The sequence below is a fragment of the Neoarthrinium moseri genome (assembly GCF_022829205.1).
Source record: "Neoarthrinium moseri strain CBS 164.80 chromosome Unknown scaffold5_Wmoseri_CBS_16480, whole genome shotgun sequence".
In the NCBI taxonomy this organism is placed as follows: domain Eukaryota; kingdom Fungi; phylum Ascomycota; class Sordariomycetes; order Amphisphaeriales; family Apiosporaceae; genus Neoarthrinium; species Neoarthrinium moseri.
The window spans coordinates 1020135-1044711 of record NW_026055119.1 but is presented as its reverse complement, the minus strand read 5'-3'; the positions used below and the strand labels follow the sequence as shown (position 1 = coordinate 1044711).

The 24577-nt window shown below is 51.1% G+C and overlaps 8 protein-coding genes across 8 annotated transcripts; 5 read left to right on the top strand and 3 right to left on the bottom strand.

Annotated features, from left to right (window-relative positions):
- Positions 1-2420: 2420 nt before the first annotated feature.
- Positions 2421-4410, top strand: JN550_002520 (uncharacterized protein; the record flags this gene model as incomplete). Its single annotated transcript, XM_049313825.1, has 3 exons — positions 2421-2795; positions 2852-3235; positions 3286-4410. The coding sequence occupies 3 exons, from the start codon at positions 2421-2423 to the stop codon at positions 4408-4410; spliced, it is 1884 nt and encodes a 627-aa protein (XP_049175811.1).
- Positions 4411-5230: 820 nt separating this feature from the next.
- JN550_002519 (uncharacterized protein) lies at positions 5231-5527 on the bottom strand (the record flags this gene model as incomplete). The annotated part of the gene is made up of 1 exon (XM_049313824.1): positions 5231-5527. The coding sequence occupies one exon, from the start codon at positions 5525-5527 to the stop codon at positions 5231-5233; it is 297 nt and encodes a 98-aa protein (XP_049175810.1).
- A 901-nt stretch (positions 5528-6428) lies between these two features.
- Positions 6429-7945, top strand: JN550_002518 (uncharacterized protein; the record flags this gene model as incomplete). Its single annotated transcript, XM_049313822.1, has 2 exons — positions 6429-7805; positions 7862-7945. 2 exons carry the CDS (start codon positions 6429-6431, stop codon positions 7943-7945), a joined length of 1461 nt encoding a protein of 486 aa, XP_049175809.1.
- A 1314-nt stretch (positions 7946-9259) lies between these two features.
- Positions 9260-10696, top strand: JN550_002517 (uncharacterized protein; the record flags this gene model as incomplete). Its single annotated transcript, XM_049313821.1, has 1 exon — positions 9260-10696. One exon carries the CDS (start codon positions 9260-9262, stop codon positions 10694-10696), a length of 1437 nt encoding a protein of 478 aa, XP_049175808.1.
- A 286-nt stretch (positions 10697-10982) lies between these two features.
- On the bottom strand, positions 10983-13044 carry JN550_002516 (uncharacterized protein; the record flags this gene model as incomplete). Its single annotated transcript, XM_049313820.1, has 3 exons — positions 10983-11102; positions 11231-11330; positions 11390-13044. 3 exons carry the CDS (start codon positions 13042-13044, stop codon positions 10983-10985), a joined length of 1875 nt encoding a protein of 624 aa, XP_049175807.1.
- A 1317-nt stretch (positions 13045-14361) lies between these two features.
- JN550_002515 (uncharacterized protein) lies at positions 14362-16674 on the top strand (the record flags this gene model as incomplete). Its single annotated transcript, XM_049313819.1, has 7 exons — positions 14362-14535; positions 14651-14747; positions 14813-15309; positions 15370-15541; positions 15638-15921; positions 16003-16092; positions 16231-16674. The coding sequence occupies 7 exons, from the start codon at positions 14362-14364 to the stop codon at positions 16672-16674; spliced, it is 1758 nt and encodes a 585-aa protein (XP_049175806.1).
- A 1492-nt stretch (positions 16675-18166) lies between these two features.
- JN550_002514 (uncharacterized protein) lies at positions 18167-19039 on the top strand (the record flags this gene model as incomplete). The annotated part of the gene is made up of 1 exon (XM_049313818.1): positions 18167-19039. One exon carries the CDS (start codon positions 18167-18169, stop codon positions 19037-19039), a length of 873 nt encoding a protein of 290 aa, XP_049175805.1.
- Positions 19040-19431: 392 nt separating this feature from the next.
- Positions 19432-24523, bottom strand: JN550_002513 (uncharacterized protein; the record flags this gene model as incomplete). Its single annotated transcript, XM_049313817.1, has 4 exons — positions 19432-19695; positions 19756-21994; positions 22049-24096; positions 24230-24523. 4 exons carry the CDS (start codon positions 24521-24523, stop codon positions 19432-19434), a joined length of 4845 nt encoding a protein of 1614 aa, XP_049175804.1.
- Positions 24524-24577: the final 54 nt, after the last annotated feature.

The following is a 24577-nucleotide window of genomic DNA, read 5'->3' as shown; positions in this document are numbered from 1 at the left end:
AAGCGCTGACACTAGTTACGAGCTGCGACGTCGGAGTTGTCTTGGGGATGGCGCTGGTTGGAGCAACTTTCGATATTTTCTATAGTCGACTAATGAGATTATTGAGCCTAGATACCCATGTGCTTGTTGTCCCGGGCTTGGTAACTGATGGAATGTATGTAACCCGGCTCAGGATGATAATATTGATAAGAAGCCTGTTGCGTCACGGACAGCTGGCCTACCATCTAGCGTACAGCGCCCCACAGGTGATTCGCCACCACCAAAAGCACTTGTCAGCCTGTGGCCAATGAAAAGTGCAGCCTGATCTATTCCGGGCAGAGCCTCCTCTCTGGTCCTAGTCCTATCTTGAGTAGACTCTATACGGTGCACGCATATTCACTGATGGGTTGGCTCAATAGCTCCTTGGGCGGGAACCGATCGGACGTTGGAGCCCATTTGCGTTGAGTTACACCCGTCCTGTAGACCCCCGAAAGAATCTATGTCCGTACTCAATACGCACGGTTATTCAAATACCCGGCTGACTCGCAAGTTCATCGGTTCATAGATTCAGTGCCTGGGAAAGACAGGCCGAGAGCGGCTGGAAGTTCTGAATATTAGCCGGGTGGCCTAGCATATAATATGAATATAGATACGCGAGATCACACTTATACGCTGCAAGGACAGAGACCGAACAGGTCGGCCTCAGGCTATGAATTTGGTGCAAGGTTCAATGCCATCCTTATATTGCCGGAACTGATGTGTGGTTCCAACGAACCCGACATAGCCCTGGCCCTTCCACAAGAAGGACAGACGCGATTGGCCTGTCATGAACTCTGAGAAAGGTAACACCTCCTCACCGCTTTCACTGGCTTGGGGCTTGCGGTTTTGTGGTTCGTATGATCTTCACCATCCCATCCCATGTTCAAACATAGGGCCGTGTGGTAAGAACAAAAAGTGGATACTTAAACCCCAGGAGCATCAGTTACCAGGCTAGAATTGTGAAAGTTCCGATCCGGCCTGCCAATGCCGGGAAATATTCTACCAGTCGTAGCACATAACCAGGTAATAATACTAAGGACAGTCAACGGGAAGAGACACCACTAAGCTTCACCAAGCGTGTCTACTTGGGGTTTACGCCAATATGGGTTAGACCGGTGAAAGGTAAATTAACTGCTTCAAAAGAAGAATCCCGACAGAGTGATCCGATGCCAGCAGTATATCTTGCAGCAGGACTGCAGGTTTGGTGTTTTTATCGTTGGCCACATGGCATGGCATGGCCATGTCTCCAGGTGCGCGGCGTGGGGACCTGGTCTGCCCAGCCCAGGCGGGTGGGCCGATTTCCAGCGCATCACCGTCTGCGGTTGCATGGGGCTTGCGAGGAATAGTTCAACACTTCAACCTACCAAGAGCTTACGGATATGAGCTGTCTTATCAATTCAACGCCTAGACAGCATGGCGATGATGGAATAGCTTTTCAATTTTGTCTAATGGCAATGTCCAATTGCTGCCCCGAGCCTCCACTGTGCTGTGCTGTTGGCCTACATTCTATGTAAGCATTTGCCCATGATCGCATGCGAAGCTGCGACACGTGCCCCGCCTCGAGCGAGTTTCATCACTTCTCCTGCATGGAGGCTGAACCTGCTTGCAGGTTGTCCACCACCTTGACCACCCTCCCAAATGCCCAGCCACAGCGCTGCAGCCTGGCAAGGGCACCAGATCAGACGTTCATGGCGGCCTTGAAGCAAATACTAGCCCCTGTCACGACTATTCGTGGATCGCCCCCTATGTGACAACAAAGTGGAAGTGCCGTCCACGGCCGGCCGCCGCTGACCAATGACGCGCTTGCGTTCGATCGTCCAGTTCATGCCATTACCCGTCGGAGAGTTATGCTACAATATGAACGGTGATCTGGCTACAGCTTCAAGCGAAACAAAGCATGATCTCCCTCTGGGGTTATCGCTACTCCGGCATTTTGTGGGCCCTGGACCGGCTCGCACCACCAACGGCACATGGTCAGCTGTGCCCTCCGAGACGTCACAGCGTATCTATGCCAACCGGCCTCTCACTCATCTTGCTGTCCGCCAGTATCTCACACGCCAACGCGACTTCTAGCACATAACGTGTGAGCGCATCAAGAAGTGGCAGTCTTGAGTCACCTTCATCCGCTGGTGGCTTTCCAATGGATTGGATGTAGTACTCACATTCCTTTCTCTCTACAGTCCTTTTCTTCGATTCTCGAGAGTTGATCTCTCTTAATTTGAGTGCGCAACTTTTTTTGGCCGTGCATTTTGCTTACGGCGTGACGGGCTGGTCCTACGTCGCCGATACATTCATTATCACGGTGCCACTGGAGGATCACTGAAAGACAGAAGCTCTTTGGAGCTATGGCGGACTTCAGCATAACGCGTAGCTCTTCTGGAGCTAAAACACCAGTAGAAACGATGGAGTCGCCGAAAGATTTGCCAAACCTACCTCGTCTAGACATACCGCCGTCAACAGGCCCAAAGCCCGTTCTCGTCTCTTCGCCAACGGGCACGCTTCGATCGCGAGAAAGCCTCTTCAAAATATGGTCGCCAACAGATGGGGATATTATCATGGAGTTACCGAAACCCTCGTTTGGGGCGTCTGGGAAGGGCTTTAAAGGTGTGCGCCCGCCACGACCGATATCTAAGGATCCGCCGAGGCCCATGACAGCTTCTACCAAAAGACTATCGTTCTCTAGTATCGCATCGAAAAGGACTATCAAGTACGGTAATGGCAAGTACTCAGGTGTTGAGCTGGCACCGCAACCGAGTGACGACTCTGAAGATCCGCTGGTAAGTCTCGTAACACCCTCCGCTCCACATCTCTCCAGTACTGACAAGTTCATTAGAACTGGCCAACATGGAGGAAGAACCTGAACTTCTTCTCACTGATCTACATGGTCAGCCTTGTAGGGGTAATGAAGACAATTTACATCTCAGTAAACAGTAATATCGCAATGCGCAATGGAGTGTCGTACACGGCGGCGGTCGCCTTAACTGCCGTGCCCCTGATGGTCTCGTCACTGACTGGCATGGCAAGCCAAGTTGTCTCCAAGGTGGTTGGCAAAAGGCCAGTGTATCTGGTATCGACGTCGTTCATGTTTGTGGGAGTGATGTGGGGCATGAGTGTGCTCGACAGCTACGGACAGAACATGGCCGCGAGGGTATTCCAGGGACTTGGCTGGGGAGCGTTCGACACGTTGGTGCTGGGTTCCTTACAGGATACGTTCTTTGTAAGCCTCTGTGTTGAATCCGCTTTGATGCAAACACTAATGATGTATAGGACCACGAGTTGAATCCTCGTGTCATGGTGCACAATGCTGTCTCTGTGGCGACGACCTGGGGCGCACCTCTTCTCGGAGGTGTGGCATCCTTGAGTCCTCTAGGCTTCGGACTTCAGTTTGAAATCTTGAGCTGCTTCTTCTCTGTTGGGGTCTTGCTCATCGTCTTCGGTGTTCCGGAGACTACTTTTGATAGAGCTTCGTTCTCGGTGGCTGAGACCACCGCTGGTCCAAGTCGTCCCAATTGGCCGCATGACAGCTTCTCGAAAGTGGCTGCGAAAGACTACCTCCAGCGAATGAAGCCGTGGTCCTACATGGCGTCGGCCATTGATAGCACACTCCTCCTCCAGGCACCTCGGGCTGTTATCGCGCCGACAACGATGCTCTTGTGCCTTGTCTCCCTGCTGCCCTATGCCACTCTTTGGGGTTATGCTAGCTCACTATCGCTCTTGTTCTCCGTCATGCCGTTCATGCTATCGACCTCTAATATGGGAGCTCTGCTTGCAGGCCCTTTTCTCTTGGCGTCGGCAGTAGCAGTGGCTCTTTCAATGTCTGCATTCGCCAAACGCTTCACACCAACGGTACATGTCGCCACACTGGCTGCAGCTACTACTGTTGCTTCCATCGGTACATTGGGATTCGGCTTGTATATCCAAGGCTGTATGACCATGCCTACGAGCGGTGCGGAAGGGACCATGTGGGAGCTCAATTTCATTGGAGCAAAGCTGAGCTTCCCTGTGGTGTCGTTCTTGCTTGGCTCGCTAGCAGCAGGCTCGGCGGCCTTTGACGCGACTGTAAGTCCCATGATTCAAAGATCGACCACATTCACCTCTGCGAATCTCTCAATATGCCTCCGCAACACAGCCCACATGAACGCAGGCTTCACCTCTCTGCGGAACTTCGTGGCGGGCGCGTTCATCCTCGCCATCCCTAACGCAGTTTGGATGTGGGACGGTCTCAAGTCCGCAGCCATTGGACTGGGCATGGCGCAGATCTTCGTCGCCGCCGCGGTGACTTATGTGTGGTGGAGGTGGGAGGAGAATGTACGGCGCTTGGATGGGAGACTCATGGGGTTGGTGGACTTGTCCGTCCTGAAGCAACAGGCAAGCTTCTTTGATACCAGCTAGAGGTGGTAGACTCGATGCATATTGAACAAAGGAGGTATGCTTCGATTTTCGAAGTGCTCTGCCTCGTATAAGAGCAACACAGGCAGGAATAATAAATAATCCAATCATGAATTATAGATTATGCTAAGTCTCGCGGGTTTGCGCTGTGTGACTGCTCAATCATACAGCCGAAAGGAATGGTTGCAGGTCCTCGACTGCTGAAGGTTGGGATTAAGTTGTACGCACTCATCAACGAACAGGCATACATTAGCCATTGTCTCCAAGCACGAAAATAATACGACCAACCTGTCTACCTCGGCTCCACTCTTGTAATACAATCCAATCCTTTGACCAATCCTCATTGATGGGTTAGCCATTTGATCCGGGCTACTGCATCTCCGATGGCAATTGTGATTATCCAGATGTCCGGGACGATCTCGAATGTTTCTCGCAGTTGCTCAGCTGTTGGCCTTGGCGGCACTGTCGCTATGAAAGTTCTCCGTCGTTCAATCAGGTGTTTGGCAAGTGTTCGAAGAGCCTTCTCCTCGTTCGGGTCAGACATAGGCTTCGCGTTTGCTCCATTAGCCTTGGTCAGCATAGTACCGTACAATGACTTAAAAAACGTACGAAGCCAGTTGAGCCAGATGTAACTGTAGAAGCAGGCTTATTTGAGCCATCTCGGATTTTCCTGGTGTAACTTGATTTTTCGTTCTATACTAGGCCAACGCGATTCTCGACTTAGGCTTGTTTGTTGCCAAATGTTAACATCCACTATAGAAGGGTCCCCAACGGTTTCATTTGCGCTGAAGACCTGCTGGCATTTATTGGCCGAACGAGTAACCTATTGCGGTCCTTGACGCTGGTCCCCAGTCCTGGGCTCGTCAGCCTCGACAGCTTCGAGAATAGCATGAAGTTGCTTCAGTGCCGACGCAGTTGCGCCAACGCCAAAAGCGATATCGCGAAGCCTTTGGTCGGACTCGGCGATCGCTTCGACGTATGTTTCGAGGACAGTAGCGAACTGAATCCCGAAAAAAACAATGCCCACGATCGATCCAGCGAGTCCTACTACCTCAGCCATCTGGCCTTCGGCCCAGTGGAATTGTAGGTGAAGCCGAGAGGTGACAAATACGGTCAGCATGGGCACGCACCTATCAGCTCTCATCCAAGATGATATTTAGCGAACCAATTAAAAGGTTCACGTCTCTCAATTGTTACAAAGCAGACAAATTGTATCAGACACCAACTGAGCTCAGAGTTCTTAATGCTCTGAACTTGGACCGTTCTCGGCTAGGGCAAGTGAAGATCAATCTACAAAGGCCACATATCTACAATGGTATCATCATAGGAATTCGGCCTTTCCGCCAACAATTTGATAAAAGCATTGGTCTCCCTCTGACCTCTGGTCTCCCGAGGCCGAGATCCATGCCAAAGCCATACAGATGCCGATGAGAGCAATCCAATGAAGGATGCAGTCTTACTAATCGGTTCAGGTATCATCACGTGAAGTGATCAAGACGAGGTGACTGCAATTTCCCTTAGGGCAAGAAATTTTAAGGCAATGGGCAAGATCGGCATTGTTGGGCCGTGCAGCTCCTGGGGACTCCATACTTCACTGTTTAGGCAGTTCTTAGCACTCGCCTGCGTGTTGGGGATAGTGGAACCACAACATGCGCCCTAGATGGGGAGCTATACTAGCCTGGTATTTCCACATATAGAGGTTAATGACGTCAATTGGTCTGCTGTTTGCGTTCTGCGCGGCACGTATGTATGTCCGAACCTCCATGTTCCCACCCCCACTGCGGGGGATGTTTGGCCAGACCGGGTCCTGCCAAAGAACCAACTCGATGATCCTGCCTTGCGTTTGCGGAGTGTAGATGATTAATAACGAAAAATGACTTTCATGACTTACTCATACAGGGTGGGTAACAGGCGGGCATGTTATAAAACATCGAATACTCCCCCCGCTGTGGGAAGAGTTTTGGGTCACCAGGATTCGAATCTCCACCCAGGGTAAACCGTCAATCGAGCTTTAACACACCATGGTCCCAGGCGCCGAGATGTTCTGGTTCCTCTTATTGTTATTTTCACCGGCGGTCTTAGGCGCTATACCACTGGAGGCCCGAGGTACACAGCTTTGCGAGACGTCTCGATACGCACACAAACATCGTGTTTTCATACTTACGGATATCAGCAATGAGCCCGATGACCAAATGAGTCTAGTCCGCTTGCTGACATATTCTAATGAGCTGGACATCCACGGCATTGGGGTGGTCACATCTGTTTGGAAGAACGATTCCATTGATATTGATACTGTCCATGATGTGTTAGGTGGCTACAGCAAAGTCGTCGATAACTTGAATGCCAATGTGCCGGCCTCAGCTCCGTACCCCTCCGCAGATGACCTTCTTGCCCTAGTTAAGCCGGGCCATCCGGTCTACGGTCTGGCTGCTTTGGACCTTGAACTGAGCGAAGCAGCTCAAGAACTCATTGGCGCTGTAGACTCTGCAACCCCCGCCAATCCCCTTTATGTCTGCCTTTGGGGCGGAGCTGGTGTTCTGGCTGAAGCGCTGCACGACGTTTCCTCATCACGCAGTCAAGTCGAGGTGGCCGAATTCACTACGAAGGTGCGAGTCTACAGTATCTCTGACCAAGATGACGCAGGCCCTTGGGTGAGACAAAACTATCCTGATCTCTTCGAGGTGGTCTCGCTTCACGGCTTCAGCGAATATACCCAGGCTAGCTGGAATGGCATTTCTGGAGAAGCCTATAGACACTTTGATGTGGGTGGGCCGAACACATCGCTGGTGGCCAACGAATGGCTCCAGGAACACATTCGTATAGGCGATTTAGGCCAGCATTATCCGGACTACGAATTCATCATGGAAGGCGACACTCCCTCATTCTTTCCACTGATTCCAAATGGACTCGGCGATCCAGCACACCCGGAGTGGGGTTCTTGGGGTGGTCGCTACCTCCTTGTCGACGGGTCGGGCCGGTATCCTGTCTACAGTGACTCTTCAGATATCGCCGTCGGAGTCAACGGACAAATCTACGTAAGCTCTTTTGCCGGCATCTGGCGATGGCGCCAAGCTTACCAGTACGACTTTGCGGCACGTATGCAGTGGACTGTTGATGGCAACTTCTCCGCCAATAACCATGCGCCGGTCGTGGTTCTGAATGATACATGTGGGCCAGAGGTGTTCAAGGTACCTTTAAAATTTGGTGAGGCCGCTGTAATCGACGCACGCCAAAGCTGGGACCCTGATGGAGACCAACTTAGCTTCGACTGGTTTCACTACAGGGAGGTCACGGCACGTGTACAAGAGGGTGTCATTTCTCCAACAAGTCACGACGTTAAAGTGACAAAACTGGACTCTGCCGGTGGTTTGGTGCGCATTGAACCAGTGAAGAACTCGGTAAGCACATAGAATGAGTTGTTATTAGAAAGATGAGCTGATCAAATTGGATGTAGACTATGCATATCATCCTCTCTGTTGATGATGATCGAGAGATGAGCCTCACGACTTACCGTCGGTTGATTCTGGAACTGTCCTGATTGGCTTGTGATCGGCTCTTACAGCTGTCATATCTATGCGCCCGGTCAGCCGTTGCCTCATCCGCAAAAGCAGTCATGGCGTCGTGAGAGAGCGGACCGAAGGGCGACAGGCAAAGCTCATGGCCCGAACAAGATGCAACTGTGGGTGGTGCCTGATTTGCGACTTGTGAGCTGTGAACAAAAGCGTTGTGTCTAAGTAGTGAACTGGAGTGGTGCTCCTGGGCCATATTCCCCAAATAACACAACCTCAGCCAACGCAGCTCTCCTCGTCAGTATCGACGAATCGAACGTACATTGTTCGTGTGGTCAAAATAGACGTATAAATCAACGATCGCTAAACCGAATAGTCGTAAAATAAAGATAAAATGTGCGATAATCTAATAAAATCTACGAAAAAAAGGGAAATTAAATAAGTAAAACGCGAACAAGCACAGCCACAATTTCTCACGTCACAATTCTATACCACGTCTCACTAGCCCGAGCTTAGTAGCTCCCTTTCGGGGTCAAGTTGGGTAAAAGAAGGGCCATTCAAAGAAACGCGCCCACTACGCCAAGTCTCTTTGTCTGTGTTATTGATGAAAAAGACACAGGCAGTGTCCACTACTCAATTCCATACCGTAATAAAAGCGCCGTCCTAAAAACTATCATGTTTAGATTGAGGGGTTGTACACAGACTCCCGTCTACGATGGGATTCCTCTTCAAGTGCAATAGCATAGCTATTACCCCGCTGCATAGATCACCGGTCCAGGTTATTCCCCGTACACACTCTGCAGCTATGGAGTATATACGTTAGTGACTATACACCAACTATTCAAATATATCAGTTTCATGTATCTCATGCGTTCTCTCCCGTTGTATCCTTACGTTTACGAGCCGATGCGGAGTAATCAGGGGTATTGCGAGTTCTTTCAAACTCCGTATGATGGCGTGGGGATGACCTCCCTTGCTATGATTGGGCAAATCTCCCCTTGAAAACACTGATAGGACGATCTCTTGACAAAAGGTTTGTGCGCTCATCAAACTACTAGTACAATGGAAGTGGTACCATTATGTAGCGTGAACAAAGTCTCATTGAGTTCAAGGGTTCGCAATATGCATTGTTCAGATAGTCATCAATAAGACTCTGTTATTTGGGCCCAGGGTCGCCGAGAACATAAATAGACCGACCCTCCGCCGTGCAAAGATCCTCTTTTCGTCCCATCGACTGCTACCTAACTACTCAAGCTTACAACAGCAAGCCCGGCATTACTCCCTGCAACGTATTCAGAAGACCACTTTATTCTTCCAGCACCAATCACAATCAGATTACCAAGATGTCCACCCCCAAGAAGATCGAGATGGTAAGGCTTCGGAAGACCCCACGTCGTCAGGGGTCCCAGCGCAGCAGCGCGGCAATTCAGGTCCAGTCGTCACACCTGCTTTGTGCATCTTCCACCGACAATATCGAGATGGCAAAGCTTCGGAAGGGCCCACGTCGTCAGGGACGCCAGAGCTGCGCAGCGACTCAGGCTCAACCGTCAAACCCGCCTTGCGCATCTACGGCACCGTGCGAGACCACACAGCGACTCAAGAAGGTCGAGGACATGCTAGAAAGCTTGCGGCTTCGGCCCCAGGTGGAAGCGCCAGGTGGGTCTCACCATAGGCAGCTTCTCCAAGCCCAGATCGACCGGCTCGACGCAGAAGTTACTGAGCTGCGTGAGAAGCATGCGTCTAATCTCTATGATCTGACCACTGGTGTTGCCGCCCTTCAGCGATGGACCGGCAACCATGAGGATAGCCTTGTGCTGCACGAGCGCTTCTTGGAGGAGTCGAACCAGCGGATTCAGGTGCTGAGCAAGGGCATCGATGATGCCATGATGCGCATCGAGGAAATCCGTTCAGTCGTACGTGACGGTGCTTGTCGTTGCTCCCAGCAATACGCCAGTGTTGAGCAATTGCACGAGCTGGAACACAAGATGCTTGATCGCCAATTTGACAGCATCTCAGCTGGCAATCGTGTCAATGAGATGGTGCGTGAGATGGCCACCAAGACCACCAAGACCATCTCACGCCTTGAGGACCTCGAGACCCGCGTGAGCGCTACTAGTAAAGAGTTGTCTTATAGCATTGAAAACATGGAGGGCATTCATCATGAAGTCGTCGCCGTGCAGCAACACGTCGCACAGGCTTCCTTCACCGCCGAGGACATGGCCCAGAACATGCAGAACCAAATTCGAGGCTTACAGCGACAGGTTTTGCATCTGCGGGATCTCGTGAACCAGCGAGACCATGACATGGTAGACCTCTCTCACGTTGGTTCTCCTCCAGCCTCTCCGAAGCGCAAGCGCTGCGCAGATGAGTCGATTGATGAAGAATGTGATGAGCGCTCCTCTAAGCGTGACAGTCCCATGGTCTGCGGTCTTCAATGCAGTCTTCCGTTTTCTCCAAAGCGCAAGCGTGCGGATGAGTCAGATTACGAGGTCTGTGATGAGCGCCCTTCTAAATGTGCTCGTCCCATGATCTGTGGTCTTGAGGAAGCACGGTCGCCGTGTCCTTCAACAACGGACGATCTTGTGGTTGCCCAGCTGCGACCCACGTGTGCCGACATTGAAGCTGCGCGGGTCCAGCAAGCACAGTCAGCATGCACGAACGACGCTTTGAATCCTTGCAATCCAAGCCAGGAGAATCGAGAGCATTCATTTTGGAATGTCGTGAACCAGGACCAGGTAAGTTGTGCCCCTCACCCCGATGACAGGGTTGGATGCGAGTAGAGACCGCAGCAGGTAGGCGAACGTAGTGACGGGCAGGGGGAGTCTTTGTTGTAGCTCCCTGAAATGTTTAATCTGTTTTGGTGTGGAGTGTAGCGAATGATTGGCAGATACAAAGACAGAAAAGAAGGAAATTGACAGTGAAAGCTCTGGCCTCGAGTCACATATCATCATTAGCAAGAAAAAAAAATAAACTTCAACTCAAGATTGGCACACCAGATTCGTCGGCAGTGATGAGATGATTGAACTAATGGCGAAAAGATTTTGTATTATCCTCGGAAAATGGGCCTTACGAATGATTAGCGCACTCAGAGACGTAGTCGATTTTGACATTGCAGCCGTCGGCCCTGTGCCACGTTCCACACTTTTGACAGCCTCCGATATTGCGAATGTTCTGATATGCCCACCACTGCAACATTTTGGGTTAGTTATTTCTTTATCCTGTGCGTGCATAGTGGGCCATGAGACCAGTATGTCAGGTCTCTGGAGCTCCAGGCTCGCGGAAAGGCAGACAAAAGGACTCCCAGCTGTACTTACCAGGTCATTGCCGCTGATTTTGCAACTACCATCCCCTTGTATGAAAATGCCACAACCCTGGTATTGGTTACTCCAGCAGTTTCCAGTCAGGCCCTTGTCGCTATGACAGTATCAGCATCTCGCCACACGAAGGTTTTCTTTGTATGACAGAATACATACTCGTCCCTGTAGAAGAAATCGTCTCTTCGGGTCAAGACGTTGGCAGCGTGGTCGCAGTACTTCAAGAAGTTGGGCGCAGAGCCGCACAATGCGGATCCTGAACAGTCATAGTCATCTGGCTTAGGCGAAAAGGCGTTGATGAAGGGCCCGTAGCCTTGCGCCTGAACGACAAATTTACTTGTATCGAGAGTCGAAGTTCCAATGGGCAAAGTCCATTTATAAGTGTAGCGATCCACAACGAGATCGACGGGACCGACCACCGACCACGACCATGGTGCGGCTGTAGACCCTTTAGGAACCGTGCCACTGTATTTGTACAAAGTAGTACCTTCTACAAAATAGTGGGTACAGACGTATGCGTCAACCTTGAAGTTGACGGTCCATCCCTGGTTCTCGTCGAAATCACACGACACGGAATCCCAGATATAGAGGCGGATGAAGGCATATGGAACAAGGATGTTAGCTGTGTAGGTGGTCGATCCTGGCAGTGGAGAGGAACTGTAGTTGGTGACAGTTACGCCGCCCGGCAAGGGATTGGTGGCGATGGAAGCGGTATTCGAAGGCATCCCTAGGTGGCCATCGCCCCCTACGGCAGCTACGTAGAAGTCATTCGTAGATCCTGGACTCAGCCCTCCAACAGTAATCGAAGTCATTGTGCTCGGAATGCTTGCAAAGACCGCGAAACTGCCCCCCTTTTTCAGAAACACGTGGTATCCGAGAGCATCTGAAGCCTTGTCCCAGGTCATGTGGGCGGAGCTATAGTCCGCTCTTGTGATTGAAAGTCCAGACACAGCCCCTGGAGCGCTGCCTTTCCATGCTGATGCACCTTCATTCAACGGAACACCGCCCTCGACGGCATTCATGTGACGCTGCATGTAAGAGTCATTGGGCAGGTTGTCGTACGGGTTAGGCATGATATCGTCGGTAATTTGAATGAGACCAGCTCCACGCTCGTGAGCCAGCTTAGCCACCTCTTCGATCCCAGATTCCGGCACGTTGTAGATGATATGCCAGATCTTCCGGGGGTCCTTCGCCACCCAATCATTGGGCACATAGGATTGAGTGTACGCCTCATAACTCAGCTCGAAAGTCAACAATGTGTCCATGGTGTCTTCGTAGCAATGAGCCATAGGCGACCCAGGGTTCAAAACTGTGAACGCGCCAGGGTGGGCGCGCTTGGTGTAGTCGTTGATATATTTGTACAGATTCGCATAAACGTTGTCCGGCCCACATTCCGGCCAACCCTCGTCAAAGAAGATGCCCCCAATGCTAGAGCCGTAAAGCTCATACCATGCATCGACATCTCGCTCAATCTGAGCCGTCCAATCCGCCAAATCAAGCGATCCCAGCCGTGTCGTGAACTGCTGCTGACTGAGGCCAAGGTATCCGGTACGGACGTAGCCAATGACGGTCTTGCCAGAAGCAGATGCTGCGTCGATGACCTTCTTCCAAGGCTCATCCACGGTGACATCCGGCCCATTAACCACATTTGCTACCAAAATGGGCACCTTTTCCTTTGGATACCCGATCAGGCGCGTCCAGGCATCTGGGTCGGCAAGGGGGCTGATGTACGACGCGACTGCGATCTGCTGGCCCTTCGGGCCGCGGGGGCCGTTACTGACTGAGCAAACCGGATCGAGGAGGAAATCGTCCATGATTTTGGCGTATGCCCCTTCTAGGCCGCTTACACGACGTCCAAACATTGGCCGCTCGATCGTAGCATTGTAAGTCAGTTCCTTTGAGAACACAGCTGAACAAAAAATCAACGTAGAAACAGCCCTACACAACCCTCGGGTTGTGAAATAGGGAGTTATGTTTTCAATCATGATGGCAGGCCCCGTTGTGTCAGAAGTGCGAGGAAATTCGTTGCAGCAGTGGCACACTGCTGTGAAAAGGAGGCCTGGAGTGGTCGATATCTTGACGCACTGCTTAGCTCGCGACAAATGGAACACGAAATACCACACTTTTATCAAGCAGAAGAGCCACCATGGTCTATGGCGAACATGGCGATGCCCGATGAGGTCTCAGCCAATCGCTGGAGTGGTTGTGCTCTAGATGGCAGGCTACCGAAAAAGGCTTTCTCGTGGGCCCGACTAAAGGCCGTCATCTTCCTGGCTGTTCCCGTTTAGGAATTGTTTTGTCTTTCTTTGAATCCCACAGTCCCACTCGCCTCTCATTTCGTGAGAATATTCCTCTGAAGACCATGCTAAGAATAGGCATGGCTGATATCGAAAACTTTTGCTGCCCACGATATGGTGGCCTGATGAGGCAAGTGCGGTCAACAACGGTTCTTCTTAGTGCTGATGGTTACATAATTACTCTTCCAGAATCCTGGTGTCTGTGGGCAATCGTACGAGCGAGCGCAAAATTCAATGTACTCTTCACAATTCTCATGGAGGATGCAGTGGATTGAAAGACCCGGTCTCGAATTTTCTGTGCCCATCGCTACCCATGTTTGTGAGACAAAACGGGACAGCCCTTGTGCGGAAACAGATATAATAAGGCGACCGCAGGCTGGGATCCCAGCCGAATTCGTTCAATCACCTCGTATTAACTATTAATAGCGCCGCCGAACAGACCATTTGTGGGGCGGAGGGACCGTTGAAATTATTTGACCTCGGGGCGCTACGGAGCGCTACTTGGCCGGATCCGGACGTTGAGCCGTCGTGGCCCCGTGTCACGGGCAGAGTTCGGTCAAACGCCCTCTCTGGAAGGATCAGGGCGGGTCGGTGTATGTCAAGATTGCTGCGAACTTTTCACGATCCCTTGGCGTGGGATTATAGGCGGCCCTCCCTCCACCGGCCGCAGAGTATAACGGCTCAATGGAGTTCCGAAGACAGCGGAAGCTCATTCTGCTCCCGTGCTGTTATATGTCAGAGCATCCCCACGAAGGTGCTGTAACTGTGAACGACTGATATGGCAATGCAGATTGCATCCCTTGCACCATATCTCCGTGTGCCTAGATCAACAATATGTTGGCACATTCCCTGGTACTTGTCGCCGGCCTGCTGGCTCGGTCGACTTGGTGCTTCACCTTCGGCACCATGCCTCCTACGACAAGCCCACACGATACTGTCTCACACTGTCTAGCCTGGGTGACCGCAAAGCCGTCGGAAAGTTGTGAAGATATGGCCAAGAATAACCACGTTAGTTTGGTTAATCTTTTGAGCTATGTAGGTCCTTCGCCTACCTATGTTGCGGTGCCTTGTTGTGCCTCAGACATGGCTGCTTCCTTACTAACACCAGCCACTACGTACTTAGAATCCCTCCCTGCTGCGAAACTGCGCAGCTCTGGCTGGTTACTCGTACTGCGTAGATAAGGATTTAGGAGCTGGAAACGAAGAGACCCCTCGCCAAGGTAACTTGCTTGGTTTCCCCAGGTATGCAACTGCATATATGACGGCCGCTGACCAGATGCAACAGAGCTTGTGGCCAGGGACGATGCACATGCAAGCCAAATGGCTGAAGTCATTGATTATCTATTCCTGGAACCTACAATAACTCCGTTGTTTGCAATAACGGAGGACTGGACGGCGAAATTCGTGCCGGTATTCAACTCGCTATCCTACGCAGACTTTGCAGATTATATCCAAAGATCTGCAGAAGGGTTACGGTACCGCAACACCATGGGTATTGCTATGTTGAGAGAGTATATGGCTTGCAACCTGCAGATGTTCAATCAAAAGGTGGCTGAATGGGTGAGAGGGGGCAGGAAGACTTTCACATGCGTGTGCTACGGCACTGATTGCTGCGAGGAGGGCGAGTGCTACGGCGCGAAGCTCAAACGTCTCGAGGATCGTCTTGGGCTGGATGGTGGCGAAATCATCGACCTCGAATCTCGCGCGTCACAGAGAGACGTTTACCCTTGGAAAGCGAAAAGGGGTGCAGTTACCTATTCCGGCTCGTACAATTCCATCAGCGTGCGTATATCAACAACACTTAGCCTATTTTGGCTTGAACTCGACTAACTAGCTCTACAGTGGCCGGGCCCAACACGATTCAGTAACAGTAGTTGGATCTGGCAACATGTCTACGCACAAGACCTGGAGGACGACTGTAAAATGACATATGTAAGGCAGTACACTTACCGGGAAATAAAGGACCATCTTGAACGCCGCAATCCTAGTCTCAAACCGTACGATTTCGTGCAAGGTATGCTCACAGCTCTTCTTTTCTCTTGGTTCATGGGTTGCACTCGCTGGGTACAAGAGCATACTGGAGACTAACAGCACAACTTGCACACTTTAGTGGAACACTGGCTAGAAAAGAATATTTTTGCCAGGTTTACTGAGGATGTCATTTCACAGACATTGCCATCGGGAGAAGAATTCAAAGCTGCAGCCGCAATCCCACCGGAATTTTTCACCACATTTATGAACACAAATGTGCTCGATCTTCTGCATACGGAAACAGTCCCAGGTGCAGCGACGGAAGCCATGCCGAAAAAACGCATCATGCATACCCTTGGATCGACTGCTTACTCGAAAAACTTTATGCTTTTGCAAAGCAATCTTAATAACATGAAACAAAGTGTGAGTGAAGCTCCATACCATTCACTACGCCTAATATACTTTCAGTACGCCTTTCTCGTTTTATTCTAACGAGTCAACCAGATTTTGAAAGGAAATGACCCGGTGGCGGTAGACAAGATGAAGGACACGATGATAGATGAACCCATCGAGTTTTTGACAGATTTGCGCAGGGTAAGTTTTCATCCAAGTCTTAGTGGTCAATGAAACTCCTGTTCCAAGTTCAGACTGGTCAGCCTATTTGTTCAATGTGGTGCCGGCAATTTCCGCTGCGAAGTGTATAGATCATCGCTGACGAGGAACTGTAACCAGGGTTTCGGTGTCATCAGTTATCTAAACGATGCAACTGCTCTTAGCAAAGGCGAGAGAACGCTGAGGGCTGTACGCTGGGAATGGTATAATTATCAGATACACTATGGCAGTTCCATTGGCCGTACTCCGGACGTTGTTGCAGCTTGGGACGAGTGGTACCTGGACCTTATGCGTACCCGAATGGCGACGTTGAAGAACTGGTTGTACGCCTGGGCTACCGACTGTGAAACTCATTGGTCGGGAAGCACCGACGCAGTGGGCCTAGAGGTCCTTGATATTTGCGCCTTGCACCGCCGAGACGCCAATGGGCTTGGCGGCTTTAATTCCCTAGGCTATCCTACAGGGACGCCTACACCAGCGTCCCAAGACACGAACGGAGACGAAGACGTAGATACGGACGGAGACGAAGACATGGACGGAGATGACGCAATAGACACATCGTGAGAGATGATTTCGTCTTCCACAGACACAGAAATTAGCGACTCAAGCTACCTTAGGACATCCTCTGCTAGACTTACTCTTTAATTAGATTTCTGTCTCTACATAGTGCACTAGGCCCAGGGAGTAGAAGTTCTCTGACCGACAACACGGATATAGCAAAGCAGGGCGGCGAATTTGCCGACTGGTACATAACCTCTTGGTCCTGGATTCTGGTGCCATGACGGGTGCGTCTGGTTTGTCTCGATATAGCGTCCATTGAGCAATGTACAAACGCGAGGACCAGAGGAAAAAAAATTTGTAATCTTTTGGATAGGACCACAATAGCGGCCCGTATATGCTGTTTCCGCATTCAGCATACAATCACTTGTGGACCTATAGAAGTTTGATAATGCTATTATATCATTCACACCTAGCTTTAGGTCTTCTTTTAAGCTGAACAATTAGGTGCAAGAAATAATCGAAAGAAGTCATTCATACATTCATCACTTCTGCACGGTTTTCGCACTCGTAATCCACGGTGGTTGTAGTGGTCGTATTAGCCCAGGACATAGCCACCAGCTCTGGATAAAGTTTCGCACGCTGGTTGCTGGGGATAAAACATAGCCTTTGATTCGTGAGGCGAAAGTTGGAAGTACTACTGCTCAAAGAAACAATCCGCCTGGGTGGTGCACCGTATCGCAAGTGACTCATGTTGATCAGGATTATATCAACCAAGGCGATGGTACAGGCCCTGCGCTTGAGAGGCTCGAGAGGCTAGGGACGCCTAAATTGGCTCTTGAGGCGGTACCTGATATGTCTGACGAGTAGCAGTCAATGCACCGCAGTTCCTAGCTACAGTGAATTACCACGATAATAATCAAATTTCATGGGCATAGAAGTGCTAGTATGTTATGCACCAATACAAACACTTTCCAGCAACCAATTATCTGGATGTTGAGATCTCCTCAGTCGTTGCCCAATGTATTGGTAGTTTCTGTGCAGCAGCTCTCATCGTCAATAGTCGCCCATTATCGGGGCGTATCGTATACTGTAGCATTGCACTGCCGCACATTTCAACAAAGAGCCCCAAAAGGAAGCCGAAGGCTTTCGTCTTCAATTAGTGTGACGAGGAAGATTGAATAAAAAAGAAAGTGTTACAATACAGTTGAGCCGAAGACCGGACCACAGCGGACTTCGTACCCACGTGCCTCTGTAAAACATAATAAGCTACCATTAGCTTAGTTCTTTACCGCCTATGTTTGGGGCCACAATTATTGCGTCTGGTGTCGGCACAAGAAGTCGCTGACTAGGAATTACTTCGCATCGCGCTAATGGGCCTCAATCCGGTTCGGTGAAGCTTCGTGCGCCGACCGGATACATCGGAGTTCCGATCTGAATATGAGAACTCCATTAATATAAAATGCACCCGACTCACAGGGATAATTTGCTCAACCATCGTCAGGTTATCCTTTATGATATGGCGATGACCCAAAGCCTGGCGAATTTCCGGCGCAGCATGCCTATGGAAGGCACCTTGAACTTCCGTGACCTTGGAGGCTACGTGACCAACGGCAACAAACATGTGGTTCCTCGGCGTATCTTCCGCAGCGCCAATCTGTCTCAAATCACTGCTTCCGACATCGAAACACTTCAATCCCTCGGTATCAATACCGTAATTGATTTCCGTGGCCCAAAGGAATCCCAAGATAACCCCGATCGGTTACCCCCAGGAACAGACTACTACAATAGCCCGGTCATTGGGACCTCTGCCGGCGACAATATCGATGATTACACGATCTCCCAGCTTGTTAAAGCCGCGAGTCTCCCAGATTCGATGCTGGAGAAGGACAAAGTTCTAAAACATGGACCATACTACCGCATGCTCTACCTGGTGAACAGCTATGGCTCAGAAGCGCACGTCAACATGTTGAGAGCGTACCGGCCGTTATTTCAGAAACTGTTGACATTTCCCCAAGAATCAAACCTCTTATTTCACTGCACCGGTGGAAGGGACCGAACGGGAGTGGGTGCAGCACTTTTACTCAAGACACTAGGGGTTGCGGATGATGCCATCGAGGCCGACTTTGTTGCTTCTAACACCTGGCTGCAGCCAGACCGAGACGAACCAGATTCGACAAGGTTTCTCTGCTTTCATTCTGCGAATGTATTCCTACAGCCATCGGCGAATAAGAGATTCCAACGAGTGGCCCAGTCTTTGTGTACAACACCGGACCGGATTCGAGGAGCCGTAGAGCTGCGACCTGAGCTGTTACGCCGAATGTTCCAAGCAGTCGACACAAAATATGGTTCGTTTGACGCCTTTCTCAACCAAGAACTGGGGATTGATGCAGACAAGCGAGCTCATCTCCAACGCCTATATACTCTCTAAGTTTTGTAAAAGGGGTGTGATTTCCCAAGCTTAAGATTATCCCCTTTTCATCGGAAAACCAAAGAGAATTCGCCAGAGATAAAGTTGAATTGCAAGCTAAAATTGGCATAATACATTTCTCTTTTCCAGCTTAGAAGCCAGAAGGGGACTAGGCCAAAGGATAGAGTCAAATTGCGCATCCCGATGATCGTAGGTAAAATAAGTGGAATGTCCGGGTACAGTTGACTACTATGTTGCAAGGGGATATCCAGAGACACGTGAAATAGTTGCAATGATAAGGTACACTGCAGCTATCGGTCTGGTCTACCTTCCATGTTGGATATTCCAATTCTTTTTATCTATCCTATATAACTAAGGGTGTTCTTTTGTCACTTTATGCCTTGTCAATGCATTCATACCCCCTTCCTTGCCTTTGTGTCTGAGCCCAGATAGTCTATAGGGTTTCGGCACAGCGGACAGGTGTTCTGGTTACTGCTCTGGAACCACTTGTACAGACAAGTTCTATGGAACAAATTCTTGCAGGTCCCGCATCGTTTGTCCGGCATCCTCTTGTCGCTGCTGATGATGCTGTAGCAGATAGCGCACTCGGTCTGCCCCTTAAGCGCACCAATGATATTCCGCTTGAACGCCGACAGTCCGTCAATGATACTGCCACCCTGTGAACGACACGTGTCAGCGTCACTATTCCTATGAAGCGAGTTTCGAGGCAAGTTTACCGAGAATGTTATGACCCCCTGAGTTGTCATGATCCAGCTCTGCCATTTCTTCTCATTTACAGCCACTCGATTGACGCCTACCACGGTAACACCCTCCAGCGGGTATGAAGGAGGAACTTTGATCGCGATGGCGGCGTGAGATTCGTCCACCTCATAGCCGGCAGTCACTTCCTTTGCGGCCCTGCTCACCTTGACCACAAGCTCCTTTTCGTCGTCCGCCGGCGGTTCCTGACTTTCAGCCCACGTAGCGACATCGTCGAGGGCCTCGGACACGATGATAGGCGAGAAGTGTTTGACCATCCAGCCTTCCACGGCGATCTTGGTCTGCTTCGAGCGGCAGTCGATGAACCACGACTTGAAAAGTCCTGGCACGAATTTCAAGACCAAGTAGTAAAGGTGGATCAGGAGCCACTGCATGTTCCTCTCCTCGGGTTCCCAATCGGCAAGCTTGAGGTCATACTCTTTGATGTTCTCCTCTGTAAAATTAGCCTTGTCAAGGTTGAGTCCATTAGCGGCTGAATGACCCAAAACATCAAATGTGAAGTCCATGAGCGGCCCGACATAGTTTTCATTCTTCAGACTATCAGCATAATCGCTGCGGACTTTGAACGGTGCGGCGGTAAATGCATCAAACACGAGATGCCAAGTCAGCAGGTAGGAGCGGATCGGTGTAGGAAACTTCGCTAAAGCCTCATCAGAATATGCCTCCAGTGTCGGGGCCTCTAGCAGAAGCGACAGTAACTCGTCGGGGAGCTGCGCGGTCTTCTTCTCCAGAAGAACATCAACTGCGAGCTTTTCTTGCGCAGCAGGAAGAGCTTTGTGAAGTAGTGTAAATGCAGCCGTCTGGACAGTTCTAGAATCAGCTGCAACCAGGCTGTATAAATCAGATGGGTCTTCGACATGATCTAACGGCAACTTCTCAATTTGTCGGCAGACAATGCCGTCGACAATCTCAAGAGGCTGGGTCGCCTTGTCCCGAGGTAGGCTGAGTAGCCCCACCAGCGCGGATGATCTTTTCTGAGCGGTAGACTGAAGCACGTCTACTAGGTCATCGTTTGGCTCATCAAGCGACTGTAGTGTCTGCATCAACTTGAGGGATGCATGGATAGCGGACAGACGGTAGTCTAGAGGTTCAGAGGTCCTCTCCGTCCAGAGATGGATACAGAATTCGATAGATCGTTCCCAATAGGCGCCATAAACGTCCTTGATACACGGAAGGAGAAGGGTGAGACTGCGGCACGCTTCTGCAGCAAACCGGTGATCAACTTCCTCGGGCGTTTCTAGCCACGAAGTAATCTGCCTAACCGCAAAGACCAGGCGATTATGGGCCACGGGTACCTCATCGGGCTTGTAGACCTGCAAACAGGCATTCAAAAGAACAAGCGTCGCTAAAGACTTGTCCGAATCGATCTTGGCGCCGGCGGCATCGCTGACTAAACGATTGCAAAAATTGCTGATGGGCTTACTGGCATCAAGTGCTTCGTGGAGACTTGTCAAGATAACGACAGCGGGGAGTATAGTGGCAGGTGAAGACTTCAGTATGTCTAATCCTGCAAGCCACTGCTCTCCACTCGAAGGGAAGCCGTGCTGATCAATCAGATCTCCAAACATTTCACTGAGTACCTTTGCACTGTATAAACCCAGTGGGGTCAACAGCTTAGACTCATCCAAGAGTTTTTCGAAGAGTCCATGGACTAGGACAGAGCCTTTGCTGCCTGACCCTTCCCTCCAAGTCGAAGCATCCTCGTTGACCGACATGAGTAGTTTTCGAGAGGACGAGGATAATTGCTCTGCATCCGAAATTGCAGCATCCACGGCAAGTGACTTCCAAACACTGTCCTCAGCCATCAGCGTCAACTGGTCCGAGGCGACTTCAGCGGTCAGCCACATGTAAAAAAGCATGTCTACTTGTACCTCTGTGGGTAGAGTGTCGAGTTCGAGACCCGTAGAGAATAGCTTGGAGAGGTACATGGCCATACGGCCTGGTATGGAGCAACCGTTTCGATCTCTATGGACAGGCGATGACGACTCGGCTGACTCTGGAGCTACTAGAAAGTACGCCCCTCCCAGGCTGCTTGTTATCGACAGGGATGGATTCGGCGTCTTGTTTAGGGTGGCAGATAGCTCATCCCTCCAGATCTTGGTGTTAGGCAAGATAGATCCGAGCCCCAGACTGGGGTTCACGTTGTCTATCTGAGCGGCTTTGAACTGTGCTGCTTGCTGGACAAGTGTATCGATCCTAGAGACTTTAGTTAATAACTGCGTGACACGTTGCAGGAGAGGACATACGTACCCTAGAGAGGTAGGACCCACGCTGTCGAGGTTCTGGTGGATCAAGTCTACGAATCTCGAACTATCTGATGAAGGGTTGCTGATCAAGGCCTGAAGAGTAGCCACTTCCGGTGCGTCATGTCTCTCGGAAAGACTCAATAAGCCTGTCATCAACGTCATGTGAGTAGACTCATCACGGGAGAGTAACTCGGGCTTCTTTTGGGCAATCAGGAGCAGCGATTTGATGGCAGCAGGGCTTGGCCGTTTCGTCAATAGCGCTGCGAGATTCCCTGCCAGCTGGCTTCCGGTCTGCTCATCTAATGCATCATAACTAATAGCAGCATCAAAAACGCCCCACTCGGCATTGGATGCCCCTGATGCATAGTCGACTGCTATTCGAGCCAGCTCTGTCTGTAGAAGAGGTATTTGGCGGGCGAGTGGTGCAGAACGTCTCGTTGAAAGCAGTTTAGCCAACGCTGAAGCAATTGCAGCCTTGTCTGCCGAGTTGAGAAGAGCTTCAACACTAGATTTCCATACCCGCTCATACTCCGCTTCTCTTCCCGGAATATCACCCAAGAGGTTGATGATCGAGAAAATGTGTGGCGCACTGGGTGAAGTAAGGATGACGTCCTTGCTGCCGGGAACCGCAGCTCCGACAAGGTTCAGCACGGAGTCGACCGAAGTCGATTTCTCCCGGAAGAGTTGGGCGCCGTCTTTGAAAGCCGCCTCAATTGCTGCTGCAGCACCGTAAGGCTTCCAGTTTCGATTTTGAAGCAATTGCAGGGCTTCAGAGACAAGCTCCAGGGACGGAGCTAACGGGATGTTGGGGATTGGGCGGTCGGTCCCAGCAGTCTTCGTATGGGCTTCTAGTATTTTTCCACAAAGTGTAAACCACCGGCTACCTTCATCCGCAATTCCCTTTTGCGATCTTTCGTGGTCCTTGGATGCTTCTGGGAGAGAGTTGCGGATACGCGTCGAGAATTCACTCTTAAACCTAGACCATTCCTGCTTGGTAGCTTCCACGATCTCGGGCTTCGGCGATACAGCTGTCGACGTGTACGCTTTTATCAGGACAGGTATATGGCATCCAGACGCCCAAGTTGATCGTTCCGACACGGGGAACAGGTACTGCTCGGTTAGAGGGAATACAGCCTCCCGGGAAAACCTGACAGCCTCGTCTGGTGAGGTTGATGTGGTCATGAACGACCTCGCAGCTCCCAAGTAGCACGCCCACGCATTGACCGCATGGCTGCGTGGCTCTTCGCGGCTGGTAAGTCCAGATCGCATAGTCTTCATAAAGTCCAGTGCCCCATCTAGATCGGTAGGAGCAACTCCAGCCGGCACCTTCTCCAGCAATTGACTTAGCTCCTCCCAGAAAGTTACAGCACTACCTTGAGATCCCTTCTCTAGGAATGACCTCAGTCTCGAGGTAGGCGACTTCTTGCCGTGATAGTCTGAGGTCCATATTGTAGGGAACTTTGTGGTCAAGGCGTTCAATGACTTGACAAAATCCGCAGCCGAACCAGCCTGGCTACTCTTTAACCCTTCGGAGACGTAGACCTTGCTTAGGAGGTTGAGGCTGTCTTGTATCGTGTCGGGGCGTTTCTGCAGGCATGCCAGGACGATCTGGCATGATAGCCTCCTGACCGCGGCATCGTTGACTAATGCACTGGTCCACACCTTGTCCACCTCGAGGACCTTATCATAGCTCTCTCTGTGTTTCTCGAGGTCGTCCGAGTCCAGTTTCTGGAGGAGGTTCAAGACCAGGGCCAGGCTTCCACCGAGTACCCTGTAGTATTTTGCCTCGGCATCGTCAGAATTCGTGGAACGCTCATCGCTCAGCGTGTCGGCCGTCTCCAGAATCGCATCCGAAACATAATCGAGGATCTGAGGCTGACACTTTTTCCAAAACTGCAGGAGCTTGTCGGGAGTGGAGAGGAAGGACGACAGGCCGTCGGTGGCGACTCTCGACACGCCGCGATCCCTGTCGAAGGTGCCGGCCAGCCAGGTAGCGACGACCTTGGGGACATGGCGCTCCATGCGTTTCCGGGCGGACCTCATCAGCTCCAGCTGCAACGAGTGTGAGAGCTCACGCACGCGACGAGCATTGTCTATGGAGATGCGGGGGTATAATTGAACCTGCGCTACACATTACTATACAGGCCAAAGCCAAACAAGACGCGCCATGGGAGACTGCACTCACCCAGGCTTCCAGTATCGCCTCTTCTGCGCCGCCATCTTGCTCGTAGGGGTGGGCCTCGACGTATGTGATCAGGTCCTCCAGCGCCTTTGCTTTCGTTGTGGCATCCTTCTTTAGGAGGTTCTTGAACGACACGACCACGTTGGCGTCGGATATCGCGGAGAAATCGGGGGGCTCTGTCAGGTAGGATAGGTTGGTGCCGCTGGACGCTGTCGAGAAGGCTCCAAAGGCACCGGCGGCGGAGCTGGCGAAAGCTTTCCCGCCGCCGGTGCGAGTCTTTCCGGATTTGCGGCTCATCTGTGCGACTCGAATGTCACGAGATCACGCGGGCCTTGTCGTATGCGGCTTACA